General features: G+C 51.1%; 2 protein-coding genes across 8 annotated transcripts in view; one reads left to right on the top strand and one right to left on the bottom strand.

The window, feature by feature from the left end:
* Positions 1-3,620, bottom strand: part of USP28 (ubiquitin specific peptidase 28) — a 54,560-nt gene extending 50,940 nt beyond the window's left edge. For 2 of the 7 annotated variants that reach the window (XR_013213186.1, XM_077249961.1), the window contains exon 1: positions 3,426-3,619. Coding sequence is in view for 3 of the 7 variants with exons in the window: in XM_077249961.1 (XP_077106076.1) it covers positions 3,426-3,557 (132 nt within the window). In the remaining 4 variants the exon portion in view is untranslated. Of the gene's footprint in view, positions 1-3,425 lie in introns of all 7 variants that reach the window. The other 5 variants (XR_013213187.1, XM_077249964.1, XR_013213188.1 and 2 more) reach the window with 4 other exon arrangements.
* Positions 1-22,396, top strand: part of HTR3B (5-hydroxytryptamine receptor 3B) — a 76,566-nt gene that overhangs the window by 14,912 nt on the left and 39,258 nt on the right. The window lies entirely within an intron of this gene.

Raw genomic sequence — 22,396 nt, 5'->3', positions numbered from 1 at the left:
CCCTGCGCCTCTTCTGCCTGGCGCCAGCGCCTCTTTTCCCCTATGGCGCCCGAGCCGAGAGCTCCCCACCGGGAGGAAGCGGCTCTACCCAGGAGCTCGTCCGCTCGACTGGTCTCTGGGGCAGAGGGACTCCCCACCGGGAAGTTTCTGCCCTGGGCTACCAACAAGGGGGAAAGATATTGGACCAGCCGCACGATCCCCCTGAGCCCTCCGGATTCAGTAAGCTTCTGCGCTTACTCTCGTGTGTCCCTCCATGCAGGGACAGGAAAAAACACTGAAGGAAAGGTGGCGGAGTGGAACCTTTTAACCTCTCGTGTTGTTTTTCCTGTCCCTGCAAGGAGGAGGAGGACGTCCTCCAGAGTGCTGTCAGGGGGACGTCCTGGAAAACAGGGATATACTAACCTTCTGATGGCCCCCGAAGTCCTCCCGCCTCTCAGTGGTGCACGCGGCGGCTTCCGTTCCCAGGGATGCATTGCCCAAATCACCCAAGATGATGTCGCGGTCACGCGACTGACGTCACAAAGGTCCACTCAGGAGATGGGGGGGCCGTCGGAAGGTGAGAATAACCATATTTTTTATTTTTTTATTATTTTTAACATTCTATCTTACTATTGATGCGGCATAGGCTGTGATGCACCATAGGCTGTGATGCCAAAATCACAGCATACTCAGGCAGTGAAAAATCCTCCTTCAAGAGCTTCCAATCTAAAAAGACATTTACAATGCTGCCACCCAGAAGTTTACAAAGCTGTGATTGAAAAAGATCACAGCAGCACCAAGAAACCAGAGACCAGCACTTCCTGCCAGGAAAGTGTGTGTCAAACATCAGTTACAAGATATTTTGTAAGTGACAAAGTTAACAACCGCAGATGTGTTTAAAAGACAGCTCATAGAGCTTGTTGTGAAGAATAGTGTACCGTTATTTGCACAACCAACTTTTACAGCTCTTAATGGAGAAATGGCCTGCAAACTTGGTGTTTCTCTGGAAACAAAGTATTAGAAAATTAGTGATTGAAGAAGCCCTTAACCAAAAGGAAGATCTTAAAAAGACTCGAGACGCTTTGTGTTTCTTAAAATGGATGCCTGCATACGTCACAGAGTGAACTACCGTATATACTCGAGTATAAGCCGACCCCCCTAATTTTGCCACAAAAAAAAAAAACTGGGAAAACTTAATGACTCGAGTATAAGCCTAGGGTGGGAAATGCAGCAGCTACTGGTAAATGTCAAAATTAAAAATAGATACCAATAAAAGTAAAATTAATTGAGACATCAGTAGGCTAAATGTTTTTAAATATCCATATTGAATCAGGAGCCCCATATAACGCTCCATAAAGTTTATGATGGCCCCATAAGATGCTCCATTTTAAAATATGCCCCATATAATTCTGTATAAAGGTTAATAATGGCCCCATAAGATGCTCCATAGACACATTAGCCCAATATAATGCTGCACAAATGTTGATTATGGCCCCATAAGATGCTCCATAAAGATATTTGCCCCATATAGTGCTGCACAAACGTTGATTATTGCCCCATACAGACACTTGCCCCATACAGTGCAGCACAAACGCTGATTATGGCCCCATACAGACACTTGCCCCATACAGTGCAGCACAAACGCTGATTATGGCCCCATACAGACACTTGCCCCATATAGTGCTGCACAAACGTTATGGCCCCATAAGGTCACTTGCCCCATTTGCTTTGATTTAAAAAAAAATAAATAAATAATAATAATCACATACTCGCCTCTCAGTCGCTCAGGCCCCCGGCACTTTCAATATTCACCTGCTCCTCGTTCCGGCGCCGCTCCATCTTCAGAGTCTTCTGCACTGACGTTCAGGCAGTGGGCGCTGCAGAAGACGCTGAAGATGGAGCGGCGCCGCAACGAGGAGCAGGTATACACAGTATATAGTGACCGGGGGGGGGGGGGGTTGCAGAGTATACATAGTATATGCAGTGACCAGGGGGGCAGTGACCAGGGGGGCAGAGTATACACAGTGACCGGGGGGGCAGGGTATACACAGTATATGCAGTGACCGGGGCGGGCAGAGTATACACAGTATATACAGTGACCGGGAGGGCGCAGAGTATACACAGTATATACAGTGACCGGGGGGGGCAGAGTATACACAGTATGTACAGTGACCCGGGGGGAGCAGAGTATACACAGTATATACAGTGATCGGGGGGGGGGGGGCAGATATACAGTGATCGGGGGGGGGGGCAGAGTATACACAGTATATACAGTGACCGGGGGGGGGGGGCGCGCAGAGTATGCACAGTATATACAGTGACCGGGGGGGGGCAGAGTATACACGGTATATACAGTGACCCGGGGGGAGCAGAGTATACACAGTATATACAGTGATCGGGGGGGGGGGCAGAGTATACACAGTATATAGTGACCGGGGGGGGGAGGGCAGAGTATACACAGTATATACAGTGACCGGGGGGGCAGAGTATACACGTATATGCAGTGACCGGGGGGGCAGGGTACACACAGTATATGCAGTGAACGGGGGGGGGGGGGGGGGGCAGAGTATACACAGTATATACAGTGACCCGGGGGGGGGGCAGAGTATACACAGTATATACAGTGACCCGGGGGGGGGGGGCAGAGTATACACAGTATATACAGTGACCCGGGGGGGCAGAGTATACACAGTATATACAGTGACCGGGGGGGGGGGGCCGAGTGTACACAGTATATACAGTGACCGGGGGGGGGGGGCAGAGTGTACACAGTATATACAGTGACCGGGGGGGGGGGGGGGGCAGAGTATGCACAGAATATACAGTGAGCGGGGGGGGGGGGGGGGGGGGGCAGAGTGTACACAGTATATACAGTGACCCGGGGGGGGGGCAGAGTATACACGGTATATACAGTGACCGGGGGGGGGCAGAGTATACATAGTATATACAGTGACCCGGGGGGGGGGGCAGAAGAGTATACACAGTATATACAGTGACCCGGGGGGGGGGCAGAGTATACACGGTATATAGAGTGACCGGGGGGGGCAGGGTATACACAGTATATACAGTGACCGGGGGGGGCAGAGTATACACAGTATATACAGTGACCGGGGGGGGGCAGAGTATGCACGGAATATACAGTGAGCGGGGGGGGGGGTCAGAGTGTACACAGTATATACAGTGACCCGGGGGGGGCAGAGTATACACGGTATATACAGTGACCGAAGGGGGCAGAGTATACATAGTATACACAGTGACCGGGGGGGGGCAGAAGAGTATACACAGTATATACAGTGACCCGGGGGGGGGGCAGAGTATACACGCTATATACAGTGACCGGGGGGGGGGGGCAGAGTATACACAGTATATACAGTGACCGGGGGGGGGGCAGAGTGTACACAGTATATACAGTGACCGGTGTTTCCCGCCCCGTCCTCCGCCCCCACCTTGGCCGTGCAGCTGTCCGGGGCACTGTCCCTCTCCTCTGCCGCTTCCTCGCCCGGCTGCCGCTCCGCCGCCCCGTTATTACCGGTCATATCTCCCGGCACACCGCGTGTCCCCGACCTCTGCAGTGACATCTGCCGGCCGCTCAACGTAGAGCACGCCCACAGCAACTACCACGCCTACTCCCCGCTGTGACCCCGCCTATTTATAGATATGGATGGCGGGAGAGCGCGCCGGGTCATCATAGCGTGACGTCTCCGGCCTCAGCTGTCTGTGCCCCGCAGAGCTACGGAGGAATGTGTGTGTGTGCAAGGATGGAGGACGGGCAGAATGGATGGATGGATGGACGGGTGGGATGGATGGAGGACGGCAGAATGGATGGACGGGCAGGATGGATGGAGGACGGGCAGGATGGATGGATAGATGGGCAGGATGGAGGACGGCAGGATGGATGGATAGATGGGCAGGATGGAGGATGGCAGGATGGATGGATAGATGGGCAGGATGGAGGAAGGGCTGGATGGATGGAGGACAGGATGGATGGAGGACAGGCAGGGTGGATGGATGGAGGACGGGCAGGATGGAGGATGGGCAGGATGGATGGAGGACGGGCAGAATGGATGGATGGAGGACGGGCAGGATGGATGGGAGGGTGGGTAGGATTGATGGATGGATGGACGGGCAGGATGGATGGAGGACGGGCAGGATGGATGGAGGACGGGCAGGATGGAGGACGGCAGGATGGATGGATAGATGGGCAGGATGGAGGAAGGGCTGGATGGATGGAGGAAGGGCTGGATGGATGGAGGATGGGCAGGATGGATGGATGGAGGACGGGCAGGATGGATGGATGGAGGACGGGCAGGATGGATGGATGGAGGACGGGCAGGATGGATGGATGGAGGACGGGCAGGATGGATGGAGGACGGCAGGATGGATGGAGGACGGCAGGATGGATGGAGGACGGCAGGATGGATGGAGGACGGGCAGGATGGATGGAGGACGGGCAGGATGGATGGATGGAGGATGGGCTGGATGGATGGATGGAGGACGGGCAGGATGGATGGATGGAGGACGGGCAGGATGGATGGAGGACAGGCAGGATGGATGGAGGACAGGCAGGATGGATGGAGGACGGCAGGATGGATGGAGGACAGGATGGATGGAGGACAGGCAGGATGGATGGAGGACGGGCAGGATGGATGGATGGAGGACAGGCAGGATGGATGGAGGATGGGCAGGATGGATGGATGGAGGACGGCAGGATGGATGGAGGACGGGCAGGATGGATGGAGGACAGGCAGGATGGATGGAGGATAGGCAGGATGGATGGATGGAGGATGGGCAGGATGGATGGATGGAGGAAGGGCAGGATGGATGGAGGATGGGCAGGATGGATGGATGGAGGACGGGCAGGATGGATGGATGGAGGACGGGCAGGATGGATGGAGGACGGCAGGATGGATGGAGGACGGCAGGATGGATGGAGGACGGCAGGATGGATGGAGGACGGGCAGGATGGATGGAGGACGGGCAGGATGGATGGATGGAGGATGGGCTGGATGGATGGATGGAGGACGGGCAGGATGGATGGATGGAGGACGGGCAGGATGGATGGAGGACAGGCAGGATGGATGGAGGACAGGCAGGATGGATGGAGGACGGCAGGATGGATGGAGGACAGGATGGATGGAGGACAGGCAGGATGGATGGAGGACGGGCAGGATGGATGGATGGAGGACAGGCAGGATGGATGGAGGATGGGCAGGATGGATGGATGGAGGACGGCAGGATGGATGGAGGACGGGCAGGATGGATGGAGGACAGGCAGGATGGATGGAGGATAGGCAGGATGGATGGATGGAGGATGGGCAGGATGGATGGATGGAGGAAGGGCAGGATGGATGGAGGATGGGCAGGATGGATGGATGGAGGACGGGCAGGATGGATGGATGGAGGACGGGCAGGATGGATGGAAGGAGGACGGGCAGGATGGATGGATGGAGGACTGGCAGGATGGATGGAGGACGGGCAGGATGGATGGATGGAGGATGAGCAAGATGGATGGATGGAGGACGGGCAGGATGGAGGATGGGCAGGATGGATGGAGGACAGGCAGGATGGATGGAGGACGGCAGGATGGATGGAGGACAGGCAGGATGGATGGAGGACGGGCAGGATGGATGGATGGAGGACAGGCAGGATGGATGGAGGATGGGCATGATGGATGGATGGAGGACGGCAGGATGGATGGAGGATGGGCAGGATGGATGGAGGACAGGCAGGATGGATGGAGGATGGGCAGGATGGATGGATGGAGGATGGGCAGGATGGATGGATAGAGGAAGGGCAGGATGGATGGAGGATGGGCAGGATGGATGGATGGAGGACGGGCAGGATGGATGGATGGAGGACGGGCAGGATGGATGGAAGGAGGACGGGCAGGCAGAATGGATGAAGGACGGGCAGGATGGATGAAGGACGGGCAGGATGGATGGAGGACAGGCAGGATGGATGGATGGAGGACAGGATGGATGGAGGACGGGCAGGATGAATGGAGAACTGGCAGGATGGATGGAGGACGGGCAGGATGGATGGAGGACGGGCAGGATGGATGGATGGAGGACGGGCAGGATGGATGGAGGACAGGCTGGATGGATGGAGGATGGGCAGGATGGATGGAGGACGGGCAGGATGGATGGATAGACGGGCTGGATGGATGGAGGATGGGCAGAATGGATGGAGGACGGGCAGGATGGATGGATAGATGGGCTGGATGGATAGATAGGATGGATGGGCGGGTAGGATGGATGGGCGGGTGGGATGGATAGAGGACGGCAGGATGGATAGATGGATGGAGGACGGGCAGGATGGATGGATGGAGGACGAGCAAGATGGATGGATGGAGGACGGGCAGGATGGAGGATGGGCAGGATGGATGAAGGACGGGCAGGATGGATGGAGGACGGGCAGGATGGATGGAGGACGGGCAGGATGGATGAAGGACGGGCAGGATGGATGAAGGACGGGCAGGATGGATGGAGGACAGGCAGGATGGATGGATGGAGGACAGGCAGGATGGATGGATGGAGGACAGGCAGGATGGATGGAGGACGGGCAGGATGGATGGAGAACGGGCAGGATGGATGGAGAACTGGCAGGATGGATGGAGGACGGGCAGGATGGATGGAGGACGGGCAGGATGGATGGAGGACGGGCAGGATGGATTGAGGGCGGGCAGGATGGATGGAGGACGGGCAGGATGGATGGTGGACGGGCTGGATGGATGGAGGACGGGCAGGATGGATGGAGAACTGGCAGGGTGGATGGAGGACGGGCAGGATGGATGGAGGACGGGCAGGATGGATGGAGGATGGGCAGGATGGATGGAGGACGGGCAGGATGGATGGAGGACAGGCAGGATGGATGGAGGACAGGATGGATGGATGGAGGAAGGGCAGGATGGATGGAGGTCGGGCAGGATGGATGGATGGAGGACGGGCAGGATGGATGGAGAACTGGCAGGGTGGATGGAGGACGGGCAGGATGGATGGAGGACGGGCAGGATGGATGGAGGACGGGCAGGATGGATGGAGGATGGGCAGGATGGATGGATGGAGGAAGGGCAGGATGGATGGAGGATGGGCAGGATGGATGGATGGAGGACGGGCAGGATGGATGGATGGAGGACGGGCAGGATGGATGGAAGGAGGACGGGCAGGATGGATGGAAGGAGGATGGGCAGGATGGATGGATGGAGGACTGGCAGGATGGATGGAGGACGGGCAGGATGGATGGATGGAGGATGAGCAGGATGGAGGATGGGCAGGATGGATGGAGGACAGGCAGAATGGATGAAGGACGGGCAGGATGGATGAAGGACGGGCAGGATGGATGGAGGACAGGCAGGATGGATGGATGGAGGACAGGATGGATGGAGGACGGGCAGGATGGATGGAGAACTGGCAGGATGGATGGAGGACGGGCAGGATGGATGGAGGACAGGATGGATGAAGGACGGGCAGGATGGATGGATGGAGGACAGGCTGGATGGATGGAGGATGGGCAGGATGGATGGAGGGTGGGCTGGATGGATGGAGAGCAGGATGGATGGATAGACGGGCTGGATGGAGGATGGGCAGAATGGATGGAGGACGGGCAGGATGGATGGATAGATGGGCTGGATGGATAGATAGGATGGATGGGCGGGTGGGATGGATAGGATGGATGGGCGGGTGGGATGGATAGAGGACGGCAGGATGGATGGAGGATGGGCAGAATGGATGGAGGACGGCAGGATGGATGGATAGATGGGCAGGATGGATGGATGGATGGAGGAAGGGCTGGATGGATAGATAGATGGGCAGGATAGATGGTTAGACAGGTGGGATTGATGGAGGACGGCAGGATGGATGGATGGACGGGTAGGATGGATGGATGGATAGATGGGCAGGATGGACAGGTGGGATGGATGAAGGACGGGATGGATGGATGGATGTACAGGCTGGATGGACAGGTGGGTTGGATTTATGGACGGGCAGGATGGATAGATAGATGGGCAGGATGGACGGGTGGGATGGATGGATGTACAGGCAGGATGGATGGATGGACGGGTGGGATGGATGGAGGACGGCAGGATGGATGGGCAGAATGGATGGATGGAGGACGGGCAGGATGGATGTACAGGATGGATGGACGGGCAGGATGGATGGATGGACGAGCAGGATGGATGGATGGATGGAGGACGGGCAGGATGGATGGATGTACAAGCAGGATGGATGGAGGACGGGCAGGATGGATGGGCATGATGGATGAAGGTTGGGCAGGATGGATAGAGGATGGGCAGGATGGATGGAGGACAGGATGGATGGATAGATGGGCAGGATGGATGGATAGACGGGCAGGATGCATGGATGGACGAGCAGGATGGATGGATGGACGGGCAGGATGGAGGACGGACGGATGGATGGAGGACGGACAGGATGGATGGAGGACGGGCAGGATGGATGGATGGAGGACGGGCAGGATGGATGGATGGAGGACGGCAGGAGGGATGGATGGAGGACGGGCTGGATGGATGGGCAGGACACATGGATGGACGGGCAGGATGGATAGACGAGCAGGATGGATAGACGGGTGGGATGGATAGGCAGGTGGGATGGATGGACTGGCGGATGGATGTGAGCGGCTCTGATGAGAGTTGTTACTACCCGGCACCTGTGAGTAGCGGTCACTTTACTGCTGTTCACAGACGTCAGAGACATCGGGGACCCTGGGCTGCATTGGAGGAGCTTTGTGGGAACATTTTTGATAAATTGGTGAGCGAGGGACAGTGGGGGAGTCTTTATTCAAATAAAGTATTTTTTTCTGTGTTTTTTGGGGGATACTGGGTTAGTAATGGGGGTGTCTGATAGACGCCTCTCCATTACTGACTTGTGGGCTTAATGCCAGATGACATCAACTCCAAAAAATATTACCCTGAATGCCACCGCACCCGGGCAATCGGGAAGACCCAAGGCTGTGCCAGAATTGGCACATCTAATGAATGCGCCACTTCTGAGGGGGCTGCGGGCTGGTATTTTTAGGCTGGGAAGGGCCCTATAACCAGGGACCTTTCCAGCCTGATAATATCAGCTGTCTGCTTTAGGCCGGTTTCACACGTCAGTGGCTCCGGTACGTGAGGTGACAGTTTCCTCACGTACCGGAGACACTGACACACGTAGACCCATAAAAATCAATGCATCTGTTCAGATGTCATTGATTTTTTGCGGACCGTGTCTCCGTGTGCCAAACACGGAGACATGTCAGTGTTCGTGGGAGCGCACGTTTTACACGGACCCAATAGAGTCAATGGGTCCGCGTAAAACACGGACCTCACACGGACATTCTCTGTCTGGGGTCCGTGTGCGTGCAGGAGACAGCGCTACAGTAAGCGCTGTCCCCCCCACATGGTGCTGAAGCCGCGATTCATATCCTCTCTGCAGCAGCGTTTTTGCTGTAGAGAAAATATGAAGAATAGTGTTAAAAATAAAGATTTAGGTGTCCGCCGCCCCCCCACCCCCTGTGCGCCCCCCCGCTGGTCAGAAAATACTCACCCGCTCCCTCGCTCCTTCCTGGTCTGGCCGCGCCTCCTACTGTATGCGGTCACGTGGGGCCGATCATTTACAATCATGAATAGTCGGCTCCGCCCCTATGGGAGGTGGAGCCACATATTCATGACTGTAAATGATCGGCCCCACGTGACCGCATGCAGGAGAAGCCGCGGCCAGACCAGGAAGCAGCGAGGGAGCGGGTAAGTATTTTCTGACCAGCGGGGGGGGCGCACAGGGGGTGGGGGGGCGGCGGACACCTAAATCTTTATTTTTAACACTATTCTTCATATTTTCTCTACAGCAAACGCTGCTGCAGGGAAGATATGAATCGCAGCTTCAGCACCATGCAGAGTGGGTACCACACGCTCCGTGTGGTACCCACTCGCCATACGGGCGGCACACATGTGCCGCACGTATGGCCTCCGTGAGTTCCCAGGCACACGGACACGGATAACTCCGGTACCGATTTATTCCGGTACCGGAATTATCTGGACGTGTGGGACAGCCCTTACCTTGGCTGGTTATCAAAAAATAGGGAGGACCCCACCTCATTTTTGTATTGATTTAGTTCCCAGCAGTGACCTGGGAATCAGAGATACGTCTTCCCCATGCTGTTCCTATTCCATTTGAGTGCTGTTTGCATCCTTTTCAGCGATTTTTCTGCCTCCCCAGCCCTCCTGTTAGTTTGCATTGACTTCCATTATACTCATTACTGGAGTTGAGCCCGTCCGAGCGCCCGACCTGCTCATCACTAATATAACTTTTGCTTCCACTCTGACGCAGAACAGATCTTTGTTTACATTAACATTTTTCATTGACATCCCCCCAAAAAAAGTTATCCCCCATCCGTAGAATAGTACGGCGGCTAGGATCCCCCACCTGCCGATCCTGAGAACGAGGCTCTGCATTGTCTATGGGACTGCCCAGTGTATAACATCCGGCCTCATTGCCCCCTGGTATATAACATCCGGCCTCATTGCCCCCGGTGTATAACATCCAGCCCCATTGCCCCCAGTGTATAACATCCAGCCCCATTGTCCCCTGGTGTATAACATCCGGCATTCTTGCCCCTTGGTGTATAACATCCGACCTCATTGCCCCCTGGTGTATAACATCCAGCCCCATTGCCCCCTGGTGTATAACATCTGACCTCATTGCCCGCCCCCCCCGTGTATAACATCCTGCCTCATTGCCCCCTGGTGTATAACATGCGGCCTCATTGCCCCCTGGTGTATAACATCTGACCTCATTGCCCCCCCCCGTGTATAACATCCGGCCTCATTGCCCCATGGTGTATAACATGCGGCCTCATTGCCCCCTGGTGTATAACATCCAGCCCCATTGCCCCCTGGTGTATAACTTCTGACCTCATTGCCCCCCCCCCGTGTATAACATTCGGCCTCATTGCCCCCTGGTGTATAACATGCGGCCTCATTGCCCCCTGGTGTATAGCATCTGGCCTCATTGCCCCCTGGTGTATAACATCTGGCCTCATTGCCCCCTGGTGTATAACATCTGGCCTCATTGCCCCCTGGTGTATAACATCCGGCCCCATTGCCCCTGGTGTATAACATCCTGCCCCATTGCCCGCCGATGTATAACATCCGGCCTCATTGTCCCCTGTTGAATAACATCAGGCCCCATTGCTCCCTGGTGTATAACATCCAATCTCATTGCCTTCTGGTGTATAACATCCAGCCTCATTGCCCCCTGGTGTATAAGATCCAACCTCATTGCCCCCTGGTGTATAATATCCGGCCTCATTTCCCCCTGGTGTTTAATATCCAGCCTCATTTCCATTGGTGTATAACATCCAGCCCCATTGCCCTCTGGTGAATAACATCCGGCCACATTGCCCCCTACTGAATAAAATCTGGCCTCATTGCCTCCGGTGTCTAACATCCGGCCCCATTGCTCCCTGGTGTCTAACATCCGGCCCTATTACCCCCTGGTGTATGACATCTGGCCCCATTGCCCCCATGTGTATAACATCCGGCCCCATTGCCCCCTGGTGTCTAACATCCGGCCCCATTGCCCCCTGGTGAATATCATCCGGCCTCATTGCCCCCTGGTGTATAACATCCTGCCTCATTGCCCCCTGGTGTATAACATCCGGCACCATTTCCCCTGGTGTATAACATCCGGCCCCATTGCCCCCTGGTGTATAACATCCGGCCCCATTTCCCCTGGTGTATAACATCTGGCCCCATTTCGCCTGGTGTATGACATCTGGCCCCATTTCCCCTGGTGTATAACATCCGGCCCCATTGCCCCCTGGTGTATAACATCCAGCCTCATTGCCCCCTGGTGTATAACATCCGGCCCTTTTTCCCCTGGTGTATAACATCCGGCCCCATTTCCCCTGGTGTATAACATCTGGCCCCATTTCCCCTGGTGTATAACATCTGGCCTCATTGCCCCCTGGTGTATAACATCCAGCCTTATTTCCCCTGGTGTATAACATCCAGCCCCATTGCCCTCTGGTGTATAACATCCGGCCCCATTTCCCCCTTGTGTATAACATCCGGCCTCATTGCCCCCTGGTGTATAACATCCGGCCCCATTTCCCCTGGTGTATAACATCTGGCCCCATTTCCCCTGGTGTATAACATCCGGCCCCATTGCCCCCTGGTGTATAACATCCAGCCCCATTGCCCCCTGGTGTATAACATCCGGCCCCATTTCCCCTGGTATATAACATCCGGCCTCATTGCCCCTGGTGTATAAGATCCAACCTCATTGCCCCCTGGTGTATAATATCCGGCCTCATTTCCCCCTGGTGTTTAATATCCAGCCTCATTTCCATTGGTGTATAACATCCAGCCCCATTGCCCTCTGGTGAATAACATCCGGCCCCATTGCCCCCTACTGAATAAAATCTGGCCTCATTGCCTCCGGTGTCTAACATCCGGCCCCATTGCTCCCTGGTGTCTAACATCCGGCCCTATTACCCCCTGGTGTATGACATCCGGCCCCATTGCCCCCATGTGTATAACATCCGGCCCCATTGACCCTGGTGTCTAACATCCGGCCCCATTGCCCCCTGGTGAATATCATCCGGCCTCATTGCCCCCTGGTGTATAACATCCTGCCTCATTGCCCCCTGGTGTATAACATCCGACCCTATTTCCCCTGGTATATAACATCCGGCCTCATTGCCCCCTTGTGTATAACATCCGGCCCTATTGCCCCCTGGTGTATAACATCCGGCCCAATTTCCCCTGGTGTATATCATCTGGCCTCGTTGCCCCCTGGTGTATAACATCCGGCCTCATTGCCCCTGGTGTATAACATCCGGCCCCATTACCCTCTGGTGTATAACATCCGGCCCCATTTCCCCCTTGTGTATAACATCCGGCCTCATTGCCCCCTGGTGTATAACATCTGGCCCCATTTCCCCTGGTGTATAACATCTGGCCCCATTTCCCCTGGTGTATAACATCCGGCCCCATTGCCCCTGGTGTATAACATCCGGCCCCATTTCTCCTGGTGTATAACATCCGGCCCCATTTCCCCCTTGTGTATAACATCCGGCCTCATTGCCCCCTGGTGTATAACATCCGGTCCCATTGCCCCTGGTGTATAACATCCGGCCCTATTTCCCCTGGTGTATAACATCCAGCCCCATTGCCCCCTGGTGTATAACATCCGGCCTCATTGCCCCCTGGTGTATAACATCCGGCCCTATTTCCTCTGGTGTAGAACATCCGGCCTCATTGCCCCCTGGTGTATAACATCCGGCCCTATTTCCCCTGGTGTATAACATCCGGCCCTATTTCCCCTGGTGTATAACATCTGGCCCCATTTCCCCTGGTGTATAACATCTGGCCCCATTTCCCCTGGTGTATAACATCCGGCCCCATTGCCCCTGGTGTATAACATCCGGCCCCATTTCTCCTGGTGTATAACATCCGGCCCCATTTCCCCCTTGTGTATAACATCCGGCCTCATTGCCCCCTGGTGTATAACATCCGGTCCCATTGCCCCTGGTGTATAACATCCGGCCCTATTTCCCCTGCTGTATAACATCCAGCCCCATTGCCCCCTGGTGTATAACATCCGGCCTCATTGCCCCCTGGTGTATAACATCCGGCCCTATTTCCTCTGGTGTAGAACATCCGGCCTCATTGCCCCCTGGTGTATAACATCCGGCCCTATTTCCCCTGGTGTATAACATCCGGCCCTATTTCCCCTGGTGTATGACATCTGGCCCCATTTCCCCTGGTGTATAACATCTGGCCCCATTTCCCCTGGTGTATAATATCCAGCCCCATTTCCCCTGGTGTATAACATCCGGCCCCATTTCCCCTGGTGTATAACATCCGGCCCTATTTCCCCTGGTGTATAACATCCGGCCCCATTTTCCCTGGTGTATAACATCCAGCCCCATTGCCCCCTGGCGTATAACATCCGGTCTCATTGCCCCCTGGTGTATAACATCCGGCCCTATTTCCCCTGGTGTATAACATCCGGCCTCATTGCCCCCGGGTGTATAACATCCAGCCCCATTGCCCCCTGGTGTATAACATTCGGCCTCATTGCCCCCTGGTGTATAACATCCGGCCTCATTGCCCCCTGGTGTATAACATCCGGCCCCATTTCCCCTGGTGTATAACATCCGGCCCCATTTCCCCTGGTGTATAACATCCGGCCTCATTGCCCCTGGTGTATAACATCCAGCCCCATTTCCCCTGGTGTATAACATCCGGCCCCATTTCCCCTGGTGTATAACATCCGGCCTCATTGCCCCTGGTGTATAACATCCAGCCCCATTTCCCCTGGTGTATAACATCCGGCCTCATTGCCCCTGGTGTATGACATCCGTCCCCATTTCCCCTGGTGTATAACATCTGGTGTATAACATCCGGCCTCATTGCCCCTGGTGTATGACATACGTCCCCATTTCCCCTGGTGTATAACATCTGGCCCCATTTTCCCTGGTGTATGACATCTGGCCCCATTTCCCCTGGTGTATAACATCCGGCCCCATTTCCCCTGAGGTGTAACATCCGGCCTCATCCCCCTGGTGTATAACATCCAGCCCCATTGCCCCTGGTGTATAACATCCGGCCTCATTGCCCCCTGGTGTATGACATCCGGCCCCATTGCCCCTGGTGTATAACATCCGGCCCCATTTTTTATTCCTAGACCCGGAGGAGGGAGTTCTTCCTTTTTGCGGTGTGTTTCTACTGCTGCAGCCCCCATGGGCGTTTTACCCTTCGCTCCCATTAGCGATGAACCGCTGGTTCTTGGATTACAGCAGAAAGCCTTGGAGCAGAGTCTTGTACCCGGACGTCCTCCATTCATCTCACATGTAATGAGTCTTCATACATAATCTTCGGCTCATGGCTCTTTTTTCTCGGAGTGAATCTGTCACCAGCAGCTGCGCCTTCTTCCAGAGGTATCAGAATATGATATTAGGTTGTTGGGGGCTTGTGGTGCAGTTTTCACGGACATTTTTTTTCCATCTTCTCACTCTGTGATCGCACTCGCCTGATTCTCCAGGATGGGTGAGTATACGCCGGTGTGACCCCAGTGTAAAGGTGTATCAGTCGTGTCATGTATCCGCTCAGTAAACCCTATTCCAAGTCTTCCGTGGTGTGAACAGAGCGTATTCTGCAAACTACAGAACATTACAAAAGCCAAATATTCTTCTAAATTTCCTTTATACATTTGGTTTACTTTTCCAAATGTTAAATTGTCGGAGGGTAAAAGCGTGTAAAGAGAGAGAGGGGATGAATGGGGGCGTCTACTGTAACGCTTCCATTAATATCTTACAGTATTTACATTTCTTTGCTCGTGGGTATTCAATGTTTCAGCTGAACAGATTTATTTTGTATCACTTGCTGAGATCCGTTTGTTGCTTTTCTGTAACAAGCACTGATAAAGAATCCATCACTCCATGGCCCTGATCTCTTCCACCTACATTTTCCACCCAAGGACCTTGTTACAGGGAATATTTATCAGCATCACACGTAGATTTGGGGAAGGAGTCTATGAAATATGAAGCTTTATTTATTAAGGAGTGATAGAAATGAAGCCATGCAGTGCAGCCTCTCCAGACAGAAAGACAAATACTCACATTTTTAACAAATGCAGGAAAAACAAATACCGGAACTGAAAAAATTATACAGAAACTTTATCAAATAGAAAATAAAAGTGTGATTTCAGCTCAACTTTCAAATGCTTAGATAGATCCGAGGGAAGTGCTCAGATAAAAAAAGGGAATGGATGGGACTTAGAAAGTTAGTAAAAATCCAGCACTTGATTTCCAGTGTGAATAAAAACCAAAACTTTTATTGATAGATCCAAATTAAAATAGTATAAACATTAAAAAAAACATAGTATCAAAAACCTACGCATTTCAAACCAACATTTGTGTGTGGTTCTTACTCATGGCCATGATTAAGGAGCCTACGCGCTTTGCATCCAGTACTTAGTTTCCAGTGTGAATAAAAGCAAAAAACTTTTATTGAACATCCAAATTAAAATAGTCGAATAGTTAAAAAAACAGGACATCCAGTGGCAAAAACCTTTGCATTTCGAACTGTCGTTTGTGTGTGGTTATTGTCATGATCCAGGCTGGGGTTTGTGTCTTGTTATTTTCTGCCCCGTCTGGTCATGAGGGGGTTAAGCTTCCTTATCTGACCCGACTTGACCTCTGACTTGTTAGACTGTCTCACATTTCTGGCTTCTCTGCTCCCGACTGGCTCTGACTTCTCTGGCTTGTACCTGACCACATGTGTTACTGTTTCCTCTGGTATTGCATTTCCTGACCGTTTCTGACCCGGCTCATCTGACCACTCTCTTGCCAACTGGTGGCGCCTGCGTTACCGCACTGCGGTGCTACACTGTTTGCGCAACCTTTTGTTACTCCACCGGCACCCCGTGGTGAAGGTTGTGCGATACTGCATGGCAGCAGCATTACAGTTATTATTCATGGCCATTTATAAGAATACCAACACATTTTGAAACGGCATTTGTGTGCAGTTCTTATCCATGGTCATGACCAAGAATCCCTATTCGTTTCTAATCCAGCACTTAGTTTTCGAGTTTGATTAAATGCAAAAACTTTCATTGAAACAACCAAATTAGATAATAAAAAAAAACCTATGCATTTCGAACCAGCATTTATGTGCTGTTCTTACTCATAGCTATAAGTCAAAAAATGCACACAAATACCTGTTCGAAACGCATAGGGTGTCCTGTTTAATGATTCTTCTATTTTAATCTGAGTACGTCAATAAAAGGTTTTGGTTTTATTCACAATGGAAATTAAGTGCTTGATTCGAAACATGTAAGGGATGTTAGTCGTGACCATGGATGAGAACTGCACACAAATGCTGGTTCAAAACGCGTCGGTTTTCTTATAAATGGTCATGAATAATAACCGAACAAATTTTAGTTCGAAACGAGATGGTTTTTGCTGCTATATACAGAATGTCCTGTTTTATTTTTAATGATTCTACTATTTTATTTTGGATCTTTCGATAAACGTTTTTTGTTTTTATTCCCACTGGAAATCTGGTTCCACTGGATTAAAAACTCATATGGATTCTTATTTATGACCATGACTAAGAACCACACACAATGCCGGTTCAAAATGTGTGGGTTTCCTTATTAATGGCTGTGAATAAGAACTGCACGTAAATGCCGTTCGAAAAACATAGGGATCTTATTCATGATCACAAATAAGAACACACAAATGCTGGATCGAAATGCGTACGTTTTTGCTATTATCTCCCGGACATGTGGAAGTTTCAATAAAGCATTTTGTTTTTATTGACACTGGAAATCGAGTGCTGGATTTGAAGCGCAAAGGGATGCCATGAATAAGAACTACACACAAATGCCGGTTCAAAACGCGTGGATATCCTTATTCATGGCCATAAATAAGAACCACGTGCAAATGTCAGTTCGAAACGCGTAGGTTTTTCTACTATCTCCAGGATGTCCTGTATTTGTTTATGTGTATACTACACTGCTCAAAAAATAAAGGGAACACTTTAGCAACAGAATATAACTCCAAGTAAATCAAACTTCTGTGAAATCAAACTGTCCACTTAGAAAGCAACACTGATTGACAATCAATTTCACAAGCTGTTGTGCAAATGGAATAGACAACAGATGGAAATTATTGCCATTTATCAAGACACTCAATAAAGGAGTGGTTCTGCAGGTGGGGACCACAGACCACATCTCAGTACCAATGCTTTCTGGCTGATGTTTTGGTCACTTTTGAATGTTGGTTGTACTTTCACACTCATGGTAGCATGAGACAGACTCTACAACCCACACAAGTGGCTCAGGTAGTGCAGCTCATCCAGGATGGCACATCAATGCGAGCTGTGGCAAGAAGGTTTGTTGTGTCTGTCAGCGTACTGTCCAGAGGCTGGAGGCACTACCAGGAGACAGGCCAGTACACCAGGAGATGTGGAGGGGGCCGTAAGAGGGCAACAACCCAGCAGCAGGACCACTACCTCAGCCTTTGTGCAAGGAGGAACAGGAGGAGCCCTGCCAGAGCCCTGCAAAATGACCTCCAGCAGGCCACAAATGTGCATGTGTCTGCACAAACAGTTAGAAACCGACTCCATGAGGATGGTCTGAGGGCCCGACATCCACAGATGAGGGTTGTACTCACAGCCCAACACCGTGCAGGATGATTGGCATTTGCCACAGAACACCAGGATTGGCAAATTCGCCACTGGCGCCCTGTGCTCTTCACAGATGAAAGCAGGTTCACAGAGCACATGTGATATGTGACAGAGTCTGGAGACGCCGTGGAGAGCGATCTGCTGTCTGCAACATCCTTCAGCATGACTGGTGTGACAGTGGGTCAGTAATGGTGTGGGGTGGCATTTCTTTGGAGGGCCACACAGCCCTCCATGTGCTCGCCAGAGGTAGCCTGACTACCATTAGGTACCGAGATGAGATCCTCAGACCCCTTGTGAGACCATATGCTGGTGCGGTTGGCCCTGGGTTCCTCTTAATGCAGGACAATGCCAGACCTCATGTGGCTGGAGTGTGTCAGCAGTTCCTGCAAGATGAAGGCATTGAAGCTATGGACTGGCCCGCCCGTTCCCCAGACCTGAATCCGATTGAACACATCTGGGACATCATATCTCGCTCCATCCACCAACATCACATTGCACCACAGACTGTCCAGGAGTTGGTGGATGCTTTAGTCCAGGTCTGGGAGGAGATCCCTCATGAGACCATCCGCCACCTCATCAGGAGCATGCCCAGGCGTTGTAGAGAGGTCACACAGGCACGTGGAGGCCACACACACTACTGAGCATCATTTTCTTGTCTTGAGGCATTTCCACTGAAGTTGGATCAGCCTGTAACTTCATTTTCCACTGATTTTGCGCATCATTCCAACTCCAGACCTCCGTGGGATATTAGTTGTGATTTACGTTGATCATTCTTAGGTTTTATTGCTCTCAACATATTCCACTATGTAATGAATAAAGATTTAGAACTGGAACATTTCATTCAGTGATATCTAGGATGTGGGATTTTAGTGTTCCCTTTATTTTTTTGAGCAGTGTATTTAATTTGGATTTTTCAATAAAATTTTGGGATTTTACTCACACTGGAAATCAAGTGCTGGGTTTTCCCTGATAGAAACATTTTGCATTTTTTTCATACAGTTTTTACAGATCGTAAGTTATTGATTTTCCGGACAAACTTTTGGCACAAGGAAAAAATGGTCCAATTCTAGACTTTACTATGCACATGTCAGAATGCAGATTACAAGGGGAAATAATTAAGACACTGTTCAGACAAGGTGTTGGAAGACTCTGAAGATACATGGGACACCATAAAGTGTCCAGCAAGGGCAGACTCGTCATTCAATACTCCATAGTAAGTACTCCATAGTAAGTACTGACCTCAGAAAGTCCTATACATTATATAGGGCTAATGACCCGTCCCCATGTCTATGATATTCCGTGAGGCGTCTCATATGTCTCCTAACACTTAGAAACCACTAAATGACTTTGTTTTGTGGCTTCGAAGTCATTTAAACCACTCTGTGCTAAAAACGTTGGTCATAGACATCATCCCGGTAACGCTATTCATAGTAAATAATGAGACTTAATTGGGTTTGGAATATGTTCAATCTCTTCAGTTACAGGTTGACGGGCAGCAGAAATTGGATCTTACGGCATTAGTGTAAATTAGCAATGATTTTTGCTGCTCTGCCCTCTAATGCAGGTAGTCATCTGATTGATATTCATGCCAGGTGATCGTTTTATACGGTGCGAGGGGAGGCTGATGCCATAAAAGAAACACTTGTGTGCATTCAGCCCATTTACTGTTGGGAATAGCAGCGAAGTGTTACCAGCCAATGTGTTTTCCCACAATGCCATGTGCCAGTCATGTGCGGAAACTCAGAGAAAAGTTTGACTACTATAAAGTGAATGAAGAATAGAGTACATTTATATATATATATATACTGTATATATATATATAGTGTTATCACTTGTGTTTTTTTTTATGTATTTTTGTTATATAGATTATGGAAAACTGCACTTTGTTAGCCAAGATTTCTAACAAAGAGAAGTGGTGATTGGCAGCCGTGCCCCCTACCTGCTCCGCAGACCTCTACAGGGCATATTAATAGGCTGATGATGGCGACAGCTCTAGGGATAATAAACGTTTGGCCGACGGCAATCTTGTGTCTATGGCAGTGGCATAACTAGAGTCTGCCTAGCCTACTGCAAAATTTGGACCTGGGCCCCCACCTGCATGTTGGTCAGATGTATGGGCTCTCGTAGGGTTCTAGAGCTTATAAAGGCATATTAGTTTACCCCCCATATACTATTGTCCCCGACCTTTCCCTTTTCTGTAATAATGCCCATGTCCTAGCTCCTTTCTGTAATAATGTTCCCCACCCTGGCCCCTTTCTGTAATAATGTCCTCCATCCTGGCCCCTTTCTGTAATAATGTCCTCCATCCTGGCCACCTTCTGTAGTAATGTCTCTTGTCCTGGCCTCCATCCTGTAATATTGTCCCCTATCCTGGCCCCTTTTTGCAGTAATGTTCCTCGTCCTGGCCTCCATCCTGAAATAACATCCCCCATTCTGGCCCTTTCTGTAATAATTTCCTCCATCCTGGCCTCTTTCTGTTGTTATGTCTCTTGTCCTGTACCACATCCTGTAATAATGTCCCACGTCCTGGCCCCTTTCTGTAATAATGTCCTCCATCCTGGCCACTTTCTGTAGTAATATCTCTTGTTCTGGACCCCATCCTGTAATATTTTACCCTGTCCTGGACCCTTTTTGTAGTAATGTCCATCATCCGGGCCCCAATCCTGTAATAACGTCCCTCATTCTGGCCCTCTCTGTAATAATTTGCTCCATCCTGGCCCCTTTCTGTACCACATCCTGTAATAATGTCCCCCATACTGGCTCCTTTCTGTAGTAATGTCCCTCATACTGTAATAATGTCCCCCTTCCTGGCCCCTTCTTGTAATAATAACCCCCATCCTCATATAATGACCTCATCTATAGAGAAGTAGCAGAGTCCAGAGATGTAGCAGAGTGGAGCAGGTTTAGAGATTCACTATAGAAAAGTAGCAGAGCCCAGTGATGTAACAGAATGCAGTAGGTTAGGAGACTTACTGTGGAGAGGTAGCAGAGCTCAGCAATGTAACAAAGAGGAGAAGATTAAGATCCTCACTATGGAGAGGTAGCAGAGACCAGCATTACAGCAGAGTGGAGTAGATTAAGAGACTTTCTGTGAAGATGTAGCAGAGCATGGATTAGGAGATGCACAATGAAGATTCCAAGGCGATTTACATGTGAAAAGGGGTGTACATAATAAAAAAACAAGTACAATTGTCTGGAACAAAGCAAGTCACGACTGGTCCAGAAGGAAAGAGGACCCTGCCCGCGATGGCTCACTGTCTACAAGGGATGGGTGAGGATACAGTAGGCGAGGGTAGAGCTGGTCGTGCAGTGGTTTGGTCGATCGGTGATTACTGCAGGTTGTAGGCTTGTCGGAAGAGGTGGGTCTTCAGGTGCCTTTTGAAGGTTTCCACAGTAGGCGAGAGTCTGATGTGTTGTGGTAGAGAGTTCCAGAGTAGGGGTGATGTGCGGGAGAAATCTTGTATGCGATTGTGGGAAGAGGAGATAAGAGGGGAGTAGAGAAGGAGATCTTGTGAGGATCAGAGGTTGCCTGCAGGTAAGTACCGGGAGACAAGGTCACAGATGTATGGAGGAGACAATTGAATTGTGACTTAGGGAGACGATAGATGTGTTTCTATTTCTGTGTTTCGCTCAAATACTGCATGAAATTGAATAAAAAACACATAAAAGTCCTAGAGAAAAGTCTCCGAGATTTCACTTTTAGCTGATGGACATCACAGTAGGTAATGAGACTTGGCACAGAATACCATTTTAATGTGACAACCTCCTCACTCCCAGAGTGGATTTTCGGGGCCCCTACTACCCAAGTGCTAGCATAGCTCCTCAGGTATACCGTGTCCAGTATGGCAGTAGTACCCCCAGTAGAGGTGTATATATCTTTTTCTGTAAACCCATGTTTAGTTTTGTATTTTTTCTTAATTAGCTGTAGGGTTTGTCGTCTCTCCATGCGCTGGAGACGTCAGCTCCCCTTCCCGTACACACAGTTAGCATTGATTGAATGTACTTAGCGCTGTCTCCATTATTTGGTGATCATTGACCCTTACCACGCTGACTTAATTATAACTGAGCCCAGTATATTTTTCAAGGTTAATGCAACATAACTAGGAATAAATAGGAATAATGTGTAGTTAAATCATTATTCCCATGGGGGGGTGTGGAGGGGTCTCCAATAAAAATGAAAGAAAATGTGATCATGAATAATAGCAAATGTTAATCAGGTACTTATCC

Source organism: Ranitomeya variabilis, chromosome 4, assembly GCF_051348905.1.
Source record: "Ranitomeya variabilis isolate aRanVar5 chromosome 4, aRanVar5.hap1, whole genome shotgun sequence".
In the NCBI taxonomy this organism is placed as follows: Eukaryota; Metazoa; Chordata; class Amphibia; order Anura; family Dendrobatidae; genus Ranitomeya; species Ranitomeya variabilis.
Note: the sequence above shows the minus strand (reverse complement) of the source record. Positions and strands in the feature narration are given on the sequence as shown.